This window comes from Benincasa hispida, chromosome 12, assembly GCF_009727055.1.
Source record: "Benincasa hispida cultivar B227 chromosome 12, ASM972705v1, whole genome shotgun sequence".
Taxonomy (NCBI): Eukaryota; Viridiplantae; Streptophyta; class Magnoliopsida; order Cucurbitales; family Cucurbitaceae; genus Benincasa; species Benincasa hispida.
Window position 1 is genome coordinate 74,384,826 of NC_052360.1, and position 13,412 is coordinate 74,398,237.

Here is a 13,412-nt window from a genome sequence, read left to right on the forward strand (position 1 = left end):
GTAGAAATAGTGTCCATAGACTTAATTTTCAAAAATAAAAATAAAAAACTAAATGGTTACTAGACGGGATCGTAACTTTCCTCGTATGTGTCCTTTGGCTCAGCTATTTAAGCACCCTATTTGGGTCAATAATCAACTTCTTGTGCCAATGCCAACTACCATTTATCATTTTTCTTAATTACGTACTTGTTAAAATTTCATATGTGCACCTCATGTCACTAAAATAAACTTTAAATTTATTAAAATATACTTATCACCATTTTATTTAGTTCAGTTTTTTTTTTCCCCTTAACTTTGAAGCTTGTGTGCGTTTATATCTAGAAGATCTCATAACTCCTTTAAAAAACAAAAATTGAACTTGATTAATATTCCATAAATTTTTTAATTTCTAATTTTTTTTGTCTGACAAATTACTGACGTATTCAAAAAAATTAAAAAGTATTTAATTTTTTTTAAATTTTTTTAAAAAATAAAATTTATATGTAATAAGACCTCTAAACTTTCATTTAGTGTCTAAAAGATCCATGAAATGAATTTAAAAAGAAAAATTGAATATATCAATTTGATTTGATTGAATCGACAAAAATTTAAAATTTTAAAAATCTATTAGACACAAAATTAAAATTTTGAATCTATTAAACACTTTTGAAAGTTTAGTGATCAAATAAATACTAACCTAAAAATCTAGAGACCTATTAAATACATTTTAAGATTAAAGAATGAAATAGTTACAAACATAAAATTTCATAGACTAAACTTATAATTTAATCATTTTTTTCAAACTCATCCCATCTCATTATAAGTCATAAGTTAATATCAACATGAGCATAACTTTGTGCGAATCTTTCTCTCAAAGTCGAAAGTTACTCTTAACCAATCTTTAAACGGAGATGTCAACGAGAATATGAATAAAATATTGATAATTATGGATATTTGTGAAAAAAATATAAACTACAAGTTAAAATGTTCATAATTTATATTATATTCACATTAGTGACATTTTCTTACTTTTTTTTTTTATATTTAATAGATTTTTTTACTTCACCCTCATATCAATGTCAAACATAGAAATATGAAAATATTGACACGTCAATGAAAATTGAATATCATAATCTCAATCATGGTATTAAATTTTCATCGACATGTCAATATTTTCATTATTATTTTTACGTTATTAATATAAATATGGTTATTTGAACTTTTTGTTTAGAGTTGTTTTTAAATATTGAAAAATAAACTACCTTATTTACAACCGTCTTATCACTCATAAACATCAATAAAACATTGAAAGACATTTGAAAATATTTTAATAATTTTGTCGGTTTAAAACATCACTATTTTGTTTATATAATTCTTTCATAAATATATATAAATAACTCATAAACATTGAAAGACATTTGAAAATATTTTAATAATTTTGTCGGTTTAAAATATCACTATTTTGTTTATATAATTTTTTTCATAAATATATATATAAATATCGGTATTACATTGATTCATAAGATCAAAATCTGATATTTTAAACTTTTGATGCCAACGTGGTGGTAAGGAAAAGGAAAGTTGGGGTGTTTTTTCGTGAGGTTTCCTCTTTACATTAAAACAAAAAGAGGTGACCACCGACCGTCCTTTTGGTATTGCGTATCTTCCAGTGGCATCTACATCCACTCCTCATCAAGATTCAATATCAACTACTTCCTTCCTCTTCTACCTTACAATTATATCTTCTAAACTCTTTCCATTATAATTTTTTCAATACACAAAACAAATCAAAATTATGCTGCTCAAAAGCTCTTCAACGCCGCTTCTTAGCTCTCTTCTCCCGCCGGACCACCACCACGACACCGTCCGAAAACACTCCTCCTCCCCTTCTCCTCCCCCCTTCGCCTTCCACTGCAATAACAAAACACTTTCTTTCTCCACCATTGCTTCTCTCAACTCCTCGCCTTCTTTCTCCGCCACTCCCACGGGCTTCCGGAGAACCCACTCCGAAGGAAATTTGAATACACTTTCCCATGCTCCCGATGTAATTGATGTCCATGAAGACCCCTTCTCCTTTGATTCCTTCAATTTCAAACCCTCCAACTCCCATAGCCTCAAACGCTCCCTTCTCCAGACTATACCCTCGTTTTCCTTCTACACCTCTAGAGCCAGGACTGAGGAAGATGATGACGACGATGATCAACATACTGATCCAGAGGAAGATGAAGATGGCTTGGGGAGTTTTGGCATTCAAAACAGGATGGTGACGGACGCTGCCATTGTAACTCCGGAGGTTAAGGCCATGGAGCACGCTTGGACTGATGGGATAGGGTTTGTGGGTGATTCACAGAAAGAGATGTATCTAACTAGTGAGCTAGGCATTGGAGGACAGGGGGATGGCGGCGGTGGTGGTCGACGGTGGAGTGGTGGCGGTGGTGGCGGAGGGGGTGAGCAACATGGCATGGAGGAGTATTACAAGAAAATGGTGATGGAAAATCCAGGGAATGCTCTGGTTTTGAGTAACTATGCGGAGTTCTTGTACCAGGCAAGTCCTAACGTTGTTTGAGTTTCCATCTCTTATGCTATGTATTATTTAGGCTAAATTATAAACTTAATTGGACTTAAAACTAGTATGACAGTGGCCTAAAATAAGGATTAGGACTGCCACACGATTTCTAGTCACGTTTTTCATCTGATTTTGAAAATAACAAGGTATTAATTATTGTTAAGCTGGTCAATCTAAGGCATTTCCATTTTATTTGGCTGGCAGAGGAGAGGAGACCTGCGAGGAGCAGAAGAGTATTACAGCAGAGCCATTTTGATGGATGCCCAAGATGGAGAAATTTTGTCAAAATATGCTAAGTTAGTGTGGGAGTTGCATCATGACCAACAAAAAGCTTTAACCTATTTCCAACGGGCTCTCCAAGCTTCTCCACATGACAGGTCAACATTTTCCCACTTTGCTATAACTACAAAATGATTTGCTTAAACTATTTTAATCCTCAACTCAGTTATGAGGTTTAAGTGAAACTTATATTCCCCTGTATAAACTGTAAATAAACACAACCTTACTAAATTTCTGGTTTGTCCATAAGAAGATGGATACTAAGGTCAGGATATTATGGTAATTGAACCCTTGTGGTTATAGTAGCTTTTACTGTGTAAGAAGAGAATAATAAGAAAGAAATGTTTGACGCAAAAAAAAATAAAATAAAATAAAAAATTACATTGTGTGAATCTTCAGCTATGTGCAAGCTGCCTATGCCAATTTCCTGTGGGAAACAGAAGAGGATGAAGACGAACACAGCTTAGGAAAAGGGATGGCAACACAGACTTACACGGCAGCCGCAACTAGCTTGAGATGAAAGTGATTGCCTATTGCTTTTTCTTGTTTCCTTCTTTGTAGAATAATCTCATCCTCACTGATAATAAACATTGTCGCAGCATTTTTAAAGTAGTTCCATGTTTCTGCAATGCAATGGACGTGAAGAAACAAACAAGAATAACAGAGAGGTAGTAGGGCAAAAGCAAATAAGTTCAGTATAAGATTTAATGAAAAAGATCATCTCTAAGTCTTTTTCCCTCACATTGCCTAACAAGTGCTTTTACTTGAAATGCCAAAATTTCCCCACTTGAATTGCATCTCAAAAACCATCCAAGGGGGAAAATTACCATCTTAACTTAATAATTAGTTCCTCACAAATTAACATTTTCAGTAACGTCAACTCACACGCTCAAAACACAAAGTACAAACCAATTCCCTAAACCACACACCGGAGACGCTTGCTTTCTTTGAACCATCAAACATAGTAACCACCTTCATATCAAAAACTCCTCCAAAGTTTCATCTCCATAATGGTTATGCACAAACAACTGGATGATTGATGATACTATTGAACCTTGTGGTAACCCCGCTGAGGGAAACCGTTGCCTCTCAACCGACCATAGTCACTGCCATCCTGGCTGCTTCCTCGACCCAAACTCCGAGAACCAAATCGTCCTCTTGGGGCCTCTGACTGGTAACTACCTCTCCCTCTTCCCCTTCCTGTTCATGGCACCAATAAATGCATCAGAAACTATCCATGAAAAGCCAATGCAAACAAATAATCTCAAGGAGGGTGGGAGCAAAGTGCTTATTCAAGAATTTTTTACTTTCTATGAATTAGGAAAAGCATTTTCAATGCAAAGGTTGGCTTATAGTTCCAATTGCAGCAATTTGATGGATTTCGTTTTGACAAGAAACAACGTATGGTAATAATTCAGATTATCTTGGATGAAGTTTTATAAAGAATTTATTTTCTACATCGGTTATGTTTAATTTGCCATTATTTTGGCCTGTATACCAACAGCTTCAAAAGGTTCTAACTCAAATACTTAAAGGTAGCAGACCTTATCATAATACATACCTTATCATAATACATACGCAAAACAGTAGGTGTAAGAAAACTAGAAAATAAGTTCTAATTGGAAAAAGCATGATGATTTGATGACCTCAAAAACAGAAACGTCATTAAAATACAATTGATCATGTTTCATATGTATATTTGCACTTACTTCCTCCCCGAGCACCACTGCTGTTTGGCCTCCGTTCCTCAATGTAGACTTGCCTTCCACCTATTTGAATTGGAGACGCCTGTAGCAAAAAATGACAAGACTTAAAATTTACCAGGGAAAGTAAAAACCAAATCTTAACGGCACACAACATGAGAGAGAACTCCAGAAGTTTGCTGCTGCATACTCAAATCCGTTCAAAGCACAACAGTCCAAGCTCAAATAGTTCAAAATGTCTTTTTTAACAAGGCCCGGTGCAATAAAAATCTTAAGATAAAACAAAAACTCAACCCCATAAAGAATTAGAAAGGGCCGACTAACAAAAATAAATGAAAAATAAGTTGAACAAATAATAAGTAAGTTCAAGTGTAGTCCAGTCCAAACCTTTAGAGCATTTTGAACACCAAGAATATCTTCAAACTCAACGAAAGCATAACAAACCCCAATTTCCTGTACAAAGAAATCTATGTTTAGCCATTAAAAATTAACCAGCAAGTATCAAAAAATAAAGAACTAACCTTACGAGACCTAATGAATACCCCATCAGGTAGAATTCTGCCAAAAGTTTTAAATTCTTGCTCAATTTCAGCTTCAGTAACAGAGGGTGGCAAGTTTCTAACGTAGACAGATTTTGGTTCACCTGAAGATAGGACAATATAAGCCTAATCAGATGCTTTGAGAATGAAAATTACACAAAGTAAGATCATTCTTTTTCAAAGTCTCGAAACACTTAACTACAGTTCTCGTGTAAACACCCATTATAACAACAATTTTCCCATGTCCCTTACACGGTAATGACAGTAATTTCAAACAGCATGCAAAATACTGTACTACAAAATAAACCTACGAATGAATGTCATGCAAAATTTCATGTGAAAGTATGGATCCAGGCTACAACTAACAAAAGATAATGAAAATCCCACCTATAAGACCAAAAGATCAATAACCACATACCACATTGTAGAGAGTCGGAGACTGAAGTACAAATAGAAAAAAATGATGAAGTTTCAGACTATTGGCATGATTTAGATTGTAAGCACCATAATTCAAAGATGAATAAAGAATTTGACCTTCATCCTCCACACCATAACCTTCTTCCATTGTATCTGCTCCAGATTCAGGGGCATATGATGGTACAGGGTTTATCTGTTGTGGGGCTGGTTCTGGAATATGGTTCCACTCAGAAGTAGCCGGAGCACTTGGATAAAATGATGGTTGGGGAATAGCTGATTGCGCAGATTCTGCTCTAGCAGCTCTCAACTACATAGTTTGATATTATCAACATATAAGAAAATGATCTCACATCTGTACCACCAATCCATATACAGCTCAAGCTGAAATGGCTGGAAAGACGACAGAGCCCTAAGAAGATGACTAGGATAAAACAAAATCTTAATACATATCGCTTTTCCAGTCGTGTTTCCCTCAATTTGGTTGGGTTTCGTTATATTCATTTTATTGCTCCAAACTCTACAGATAATTTTGTAGTCACAAAAACTAAATATTAGATGATGGCTTATTGCTATTGTGCGCACATAAACACAGCACACAAATGCAGGCAACAGCACTAGGAGCCATGGTAAAGTGCACTTACAATGGAAGCATATGTTCTCTTTTCTGGCTCCCCAATGGGTTCGTCAATCACTGCAGAAAGAGGCTCCTGAACACTGTTAACCACATTTTGATGCGAAGCAACCAAATCCTCCACAGGTGCCTCCTCCACAACAACTTCGGATTCAAATTCTTCTTGTTGCTGTTGCTCAGGAAGGCTGTATTTATCAACTGGATCATCTTCTATATGAACCGAGTCCACATACTCCCTTGCATTCTCCTCCAAAACATAGTCGGAAACTACCAAAAGAAAATCAAGAGAAGTATCTGTTTTAATTACCTACTGAACAGCTCAGGCCAACCTAGTTACTCATGATCCATGTAGAGATTATTTCAGCAACAAACAATTTCACTTTTAACTATCGTGTATCTTTGAGATCTTCTAAACTTAATACAAACATGATACAACTACATTAGTGCTCCAAAAGATCAAATGCACCGTGTGAAGGGAAAAGAATCCACTAACAACGGCTATGATAAAAAGAACTTTTCATCACTTCCAACTATCACGAATCTTTGAGATCTAAAATTAATACACACAAGTAGACAAGTGCTCCAAAAGATCAAATGCACTGTGTGAAGGGAAAAGAACCCACTTACAACGGCTATGATAAAAAGAACTTTTCCCCATCTATAGGGAAAACTAAAAAGCAAAGTGATTTGTTGTCCAATTCTTCAATACTATTGACAAATTACCTGGTGGCTCTGGAATGGAGCTAGGAGCACTTAGTTCAGCTTCAAATTTATTTTCTGATATTACAGGCAACGGATTGTGCTGAACTATCTCCTCCTCCTCAATGAAATGAAAGATGTCATTAAGAACAAAGTAACCCTTCTCTTGAGGAGCAAGAAAAAATGTCTGCACAAACTTCCTGATCCCATTGAACTCCTTTGACTTTGCAGAACCTGAAACCACTACTAGAATACCCCCATTCCAAGAATCCATTGAGTTGATCGTCTTGATTGAAAATGCAGTGAAATTTAGCGACATGATAAGTGTATGTATTTGCTGCAGAAGAAAAGCTAGAGTAAGCAACATGCGAATAATAGTAACAATTGTTTACATCATGCAGAGCAGAGCTTGTCACAACAAACAAGTAACGAAATGGCGTGTACATTTTTTTTTTCCTTGACCTTCACGCACAAGTGAAAATTTCATAAACCCACTAAATAGTAAACCCGTAATACGTTTCCATAGCTCAAACCCTAATAAAGAATATTAACTACCACTACGTACTGATCAGCAAATTTATAACAAAACAAATAAGCTAGAAACTATTAGAAACTCAAGACGTGAAGCCAAAAAGTCAAATTAACCTTAACCTATGCTTCAATACTAAAAAAAAAAAAAAAAGAAACCCATAAGTACCAGCATTGTGGAAGCAGTCTCAGAGGAATCACCATCAACCCGAATCATGGAGCTAGCTTCGGAGTAAAATTGGTGAACAAGGTCAGGTTGTTGCCGAAGAACATGGTAGTACTGCTCCACAAAGTAAGACCCAACCTGCACCATCTCAAAATCCATATCCACTCATCAAAAAAAGAAAAAATGCACAGAATAATAGGTAAAGGCAAGGTTAGAAGAAGAATAAAGAAACCTGGACAGCGCTGACAGATCCAGAATAAGCTGCCATTTTCGCAACTATAAAAAACGCAGAGGAAAAAGTAAAGCTCAGTTCACCGAGGACAGCATGCAAAATCCCCAAATCCTAAAACCCAGTTGCGTTAAGTACGAAGATGGGTAGATCCAGGGTGACAAAAAACGGAAGCAGAAAACCCTAGAAGGTAAGAATAGTTAATTAATCTGTTAAGTTTGTTAAAAATGGCGAATCGTTGATTGTCTATGGTGGGAATGATGGAAGAAAACCCTAAAAGAATAAGGGAAAAATGAGACGGTGGCGCCGATGAGGAAGCCGGAGATCGGAGAGATGGCGATAAGGAGAAACCTCAAAGGCAAAGGCAGCTGCAGCAGATCTATGGAAGAGGAAGCTAAAGGGATTTTTTTTTTTTCTTTTTTCTTTCTTTCTTTTTTTTCCTTTTTGGGTTTTTGGTTGCAGACTTTCATAGACAAACGATTCGGTTTTATTTATATAAAAAAATGACGATATTAAATCACAGCCCTTCGATTACTGGGCCCCACTCTCCATCAGCACTGCCACGTTATCCCTAATTCCCAGTCAACGGCCCAGATCTCCTCATGCTTCTCTCTTTGCATTGTCGGGTGGGTGGGTCGTTCGTATAAATGACCCGATCCGACCCGGAAAATATTATCCTATCAAGATAAATATTCTTCAGCAGGTAAAAGGAGGTTTTCTTTTAACTACGGTCAAATTACTTAGGTAAATGTTAGGGTTTATGGTATTTTTATCTAATTCATTACAACGTTAAATGAAAATAAGTACTTGGAATAGTGTCATTAGAACACTTGTGATAATATTGTGGTCATAATTTATGTTCCATATGACAATTTTCATCCAACATTTTAACATGTTTCTATTTCAATTGTCACACCCCCTTTCGGTTTACCATCTAAAATCGAAAGAGGATATGACAGCAACAGTTACCAGCCTAGATGTCGGCACTTACTGCCTAACTTGAACCTCTTTAAACCTGAATATGCAACGACTTGGTACAAACACATCTAGTTTACCATCTAAAACCGAAAGAGGATATGACGGCAGCAGTTACCAGCCTAGGTGTCGGCACTTACTGCCTAACTTGAATATGTGTAAACCTGAATATGCAACGTCTTGGTACAAACACATCCATGCAATTAAACAGTGCAAGTCTTAATCATAAATCCAAATCAAACAGGCATATGTCCAATTAATATAAAATGACCAAAATAACATGTGTCCCAAAATTTAATAAGTTTCGCAAGTCCCCGACTCCTTTCCAAAAGTGTGTACATCAAAATAAGTTTAACCTAAGCTTCTCTCTAAGGTCTCCAAACTTTCGGTGGCAAGCTGTAAGGGATTCAACCGTGAGGGAACTAACCGCTACCTGGAAAAGGGAAAAACATTTGAAAACTGTGAGCTGGTTGCCCAATGAGTGACACATATAAATACATTTATTTTCTAACCTTTCATATGCTTTAATGTAAAATAAATAACATGCTGAAAAATAACCTCAAGCAACTTGCATAGTATCATACATTAATCATAGTGTTATAATCAATCTTGCTAGCAAACCTTAGTTGAGAACGAGCATTCATAGCTTAAGCTCCCAACGTCCATACCAGGCTGTGAGACCCACACTTCGGTCCCTTCATGAAGACTGTGGCCAGGAGACCTATACTTCGATCTCTCATAAAGAACTACCTATGTGCACGTGGAGTATACTAAGTACCGTCAACACCTTAGGTACTTCCTCGGATACCTTTTATATCTTCGGTACCCGGTACATTAGAAACATAACATCCATGGGAGTTCTAGCATCATTAACCGTCACATGCATACTTCACAATTAATAATATATAATTGCATTTCTTTTCATGCATTCTTAACATACGCTAGGATTAATAAACTCATTTAAAATACAAATATAACTTTAGTTGCTTGGAAACCATGAACATCAGCATGAAATTCATTTGAATCGCATGTCCCTTTTGTAGACATATTTGAAAACATTTAGTCACTCACAAATCATTGGGCTTGGTTCTTCCTAAGCTTTGTAGGCCTCTCCAATGGATGTAGTTCCTACACATAAAATAATAAGAGTTTAGTTGTTACTTACCCTCCCTTTTGAGACTACTTTTTAACTAAACTCATACTTGGCAATGGATTGCCCAATCGTCCATATTTTCCAGATTCAACTTCTAACGTAAATAACTTGAAAACTAGAACCCATTTCATGAAAGTTCCTTCTCTAAACATGTTCGGAATTTCGTTACCAATGTTACCTCAAAGTTTCAGTGTGAAGCTCCTTGTGGTTTAACCTGGCCTCTTGAGTCTTTCCCGACGGCCCTAACTGCAACTTCTNTATATATATATGAATCAAAACATAGACCTTTCCTTGCCAAGGTTCCTTCTATAAACTTACTTGGAAGGGTCTCCACAAGAATACCTTAAAGTTTTAGCTCGAAAATCCAAGTGGTTCGGTCTAGATCTATGTTTCTTCGTCAAGTGCCTAAAAACGCTCGAAAATGAACCTTCGACTCTTCATTCCTTCTCCGGCCTTCTTTCCAGTGAAATAGTTCTTCCAAAGGCTCGATTTTAGTAACTAGACTCGAATGGTTTTCCAATGGTACCAAGTTCGCCTGGTTTGCTCGAGTAGAACGCCCAAAATGAACCCTTGAAGTTCTTTTCCTTTTTATACTAATGTCCAGCCCTTCACCTGAAATCTCCTTAAGCCACCTCACCCATTAATGGAGATCAAGGGTCGAGACTAAGCCATCTGTCCAGATAACTAAAAGAGAAGTCTGAAACTAAGCGTTTAATTCTGAGTGTTTCGAGCAACTCATTACTCACTGGGGAAACTCAATGGGAAGATGTCCTTACTCGACAGATAATTCTAGGATTCTCTTTCAAATACTCGATTGGAGGACTCACTACTCGATGGGGAGCTCGATGCTGGGAGCTCGCTTGACACATGCCCTTACTCGACACGTGAGCCTTCCTCGTTCACCTTCGACACTCGCCTTCTTCCTCACTCACATATACTCGACACTCGACACCATCTACTTGATGCTCAACCCTTTTCGATCACTTATACTCAATGCTCACCTGGCGCTTACTCGATGATCAAGCATCCTTCAGTACGATCAACACTTAGCAAAAAATTTCCCTTGTCAAGCCAAGATGGTGTGAATGAGAACTAAGCTTCTGTACTTAACCATTTCTCCAGTTTCAAACTCATCTTTTACTTCAGAATGGATAAATCCAAGCTAATTTAGATACTTAACCCAACATTTTGCTTAACTTAACGGTAAACATCGTTAAAAAGGGAAAAGTAAGGTGCGGGTTTTACAACTTACCACCCTTAAAAGAAATTTTGTCCTCGAAATTTACCTGTATAAGTCAGTGGAATAGTTAAGGATACTTCTTCTTTACTTGCTCCTCAAACTCCCACGTTGCCTCTTCAACTCATTGGTTGTTCCACAATACCTTCATTAAAGGTATAGTTTTGTTCTTGAGCATCTGTTCTTTCTTATCTAAGATTTGAACTGGATCTTCGTAATACGACATATTTTCCTTGAGCGGAATTGGTTGATCCACCAGTACACACGTAGGATTAGGTACAAACTTCCTTAACATCGAAACATGGAACACGTTATGAATATGTGTTAGCTCCAGAGGTAACTGTAACTTATATGCTGTCGGGCCCACTCGTTCTATAATCTTGTAAGGTCCAATGTAATGGGGACTCGGTTTCCCTTTCCTTCCAAACATGAGTACTCCTTTCCATGGGGATAAATGGAGGAATACTTGGTCTCCAACCTCAAATTCCAACTCTCTCTTTCGCTTATCGGCGTAATTCTTCTACCTGTCTCGTGTTGTCTTCAAATTTTTCCTGATAAGCTTCACAGTATCAGCTGTTTGTTGCACTAATTCTAAACCCAACAATTTTCGTTCTCCAACTTCATTCCAACATACTAGGGTTCTACATGGTCTGCCATACAATGCTTCGAATTAGGCCATGCCTATGCTTAAGTGATAACTATTATTATACGCAAACTCAACCAATGGCAGTTGTGCATCCCAGCTTCCTCTAAACTGCAAGACACATGTTCTCAGTATGTTCTTTAGTGTCTGTATTGTCTGCTCGGACTCACCATCCGTCTGCGGATGGAAAGCAGTGCTAAAATGTAGATTAGTACCCAAGTCCTTCTGCAAACTAGGCCAAAACTTCGAGATAAACCTTGGATCCCGAGATAGTGTTGGAAATGACTTTTGGACTTAGGCATATAGAAAAAGTTAAAGGGAGTGGGAGGGCTTTGTCCCACATGCGAAAAATTTAGCATTGCTTAGAGGGTATAAATACCAAGGCATTTTAGATGTGAGTCCAAAGTGTATTGGTTGTGGAATTATAATCCTTTCACCACATGCAAGTGTCATTGTCGTTCGTTCGGATGAGCGGTTTGGTTAAGTGCAATTGCTCGAAAAAGAATTAAATTTTTATTACTTATTCATTTAAATTATTTTTAAATTTTTTGGTTTATTAAAAATATTAGATATTTTACTTACCAAGAGGGGGACACATGCCTCGTGATTTTGATTCTAAATGTGCTTGAAATGATGGAGGTGAATGGTGATGACTGAATATGATGAATTGAGACTAATGAAAGAGTGATTTCTCTCTAGGTAAGAGAATCAGCGGATGCATTGGTAGTGGATGCATGCATACCTTGTGAATGCGTACAAGTTCTTTCAAGTCATACCCAAGTATAAATATAACTTAAATTCCCTGGTAGGTCTAGGGTCAAACGTAGGGACTCTAGAATGTTTCTAATGTAGACCTCGTTTTTTGATCTAATACAGATGTGTCTTAACCAACTTTAGAAATGTTGGTTATTTTCACTAACCTAATGGCACGCATGCAAGAAGAAATAGGAGTTCAGAAGGAGAAAGCGATTTATGAATGAATAGTTCTAAGTGTAAATGGTAAGTTGATTTCCTGGTAAGCCTGTGTGAGCGCGATGAAGATGAGATGAAGATGATATAGATGCTTGTTTACAATCTAAATGTATATATTATACGTTGGGAATTCTATTCTTTAGTTTATGTTAACGTTCAAAATCTTTTGATGCGAAAGCCATATGTAATCCTATCTCTAGGGTGCATGCGTTGGTCATAAAGAACAGGCAAAAAACGTGAGCAACTCTATCTCTAGACTTATTTCACACCCTAACTTAATGCGTTCAATATTTAAATTGCTCTCTCGAGTGTCTTAGCTACTTAATTACTTTAATCATTTGATAGTGAGACTTAAGCAACAGATTTTATGCTCTCATTAAGTCAGAAAATTTCACAAACACATACAATTTCAAAGGTAAACAGATGGAGAAGTGATAAGTGGTCAATTTTAAGATTGAATTAAGGTTAACCAGTGTTTATAAAAATTATCTCAGTTTAATGAAATAAAATGGTGAATCAAAGTGAAGTATGAAAAGTATAAGTCAAGCCAAAGAGTTCAATCTCTTGTCCTCTTTGTTTTTTTTTTTTTTTTTTTTATATGTTTGTTACAACCAACGTGGTAGAGGAGTTAAAGAAGATATCTCTCTGAAGCTTCTCTCCAACGACACCTCTTGACCAACGGTTAAATGGTATCTT

General features: G+C 36.6%; 2 protein-coding genes across 3 annotated transcripts; one reads left to right on the forward strand and one right to left on the reverse strand.

Annotated features, from left to right (window-relative positions):
* The first annotated feature begins 1,600 nt into the window (after positions 1 to 1,600).
* On the forward strand, positions 1,601 to 6,116 carry LOC120067050. 2 transcript variants are annotated; one of them, XM_039018423.1, is made up of 3 exons: positions 1,601 to 2,524; positions 2,750 to 2,922; positions 6,089 to 6,116. In XM_039018423.1, exons 1-3 carry the CDS (start codon positions 1,775 to 1,777, stop codon positions 6,099 to 6,101), a joined length of 936 nt encoding a protein of 311 aa, XP_038874351.1. In that variant the 5' UTR covers positions 1,601 to 1,774; the 3' UTR covers positions 6,102 to 6,116. The 2 variants fall into 2 exon arrangements, with proteins under 2 accessions (XP_038874351.1, XP_038874350.1); XM_039018422.1 differs by lacking the exon at positions 6,089 to 6,116 and adding an exon at positions 3,224 to 3,436 and having other exon boundaries at positions 1,609 to 2,524.
* Positions 3,497 to 8,212, reverse strand: LOC120067049 (nuclear transport factor 2). Its single transcript, XM_039018421.1, has 9 exons — positions 7,740 to 8,212; positions 7,511 to 7,645; positions 6,838 to 7,150; positions 6,125 to 6,381; positions 5,601 to 5,790; positions 5,049 to 5,170; positions 4,915 to 4,980; positions 4,534 to 4,612; positions 3,497 to 4,024 (listed from the first exon to the last, which is right to left on the reverse strand). Exons 1-9 carry the CDS (start codon positions 7,773 to 7,775, stop codon positions 3,870 to 3,872), a joined length of 1,353 nt encoding a protein of 450 aa, XP_038874349.1. The 5' UTR covers positions 7,776 to 8,212; the 3' UTR covers positions 3,497 to 3,869.
* Positions 8,213 to 13,412: the final 5,200 nt, after the last annotated feature.

What these genes read in the sequence shown, in the direction of transcription:
- LOC120067049 (XM_039018421.1), bottom strand. Translation starts at nt 7,775, where the DNA reads ATGGCAGCTTATTCTGGATCTGTCAGCGCTGTCCAG. An exon ending in GATCTGTCAGCGCTGTCCAG is followed by an intron (nt 7,646 to 7,739) that starts GTTTCTTTATTC and finishes GAGATGGTGCAG; the next exon opens with GTTGGGTCTTACTTTGTGGA. An exon ending in TATTCATTAGGTCTCGTAAG is followed by an intron (nt 4,981 to 5,048) that starts GTTAGTTCTTTA and finishes TTCTTTGTACAG; the next exon opens with GAAATTGGGGTTTGTTATGC.
- LOC120067050 (XM_039018422.1), top strand. Translation starts at nt 1,775, where the DNA reads ATGCTGCTCAAAAGCTCTTCAACGCCGCTTCTTAGCTCTCTTCTCCCG. An exon ending in ATGCGGAGTTCTTGTACCAG is followed by an intron (nt 2,525 to 2,749) that starts GCAAGTCCTAAC and finishes TTTGGCTGGCAG; the next exon opens with AGGAGAGGAGACCTGCGAGG. An exon ending in CAAGCTTCTCCACATGACAG is followed by an intron (nt 2,923 to 3,223) that starts GTCAACATTTTC and finishes GTGAATCTTCAG; the next exon opens with CTATGTGCAAGCTGCCTATG.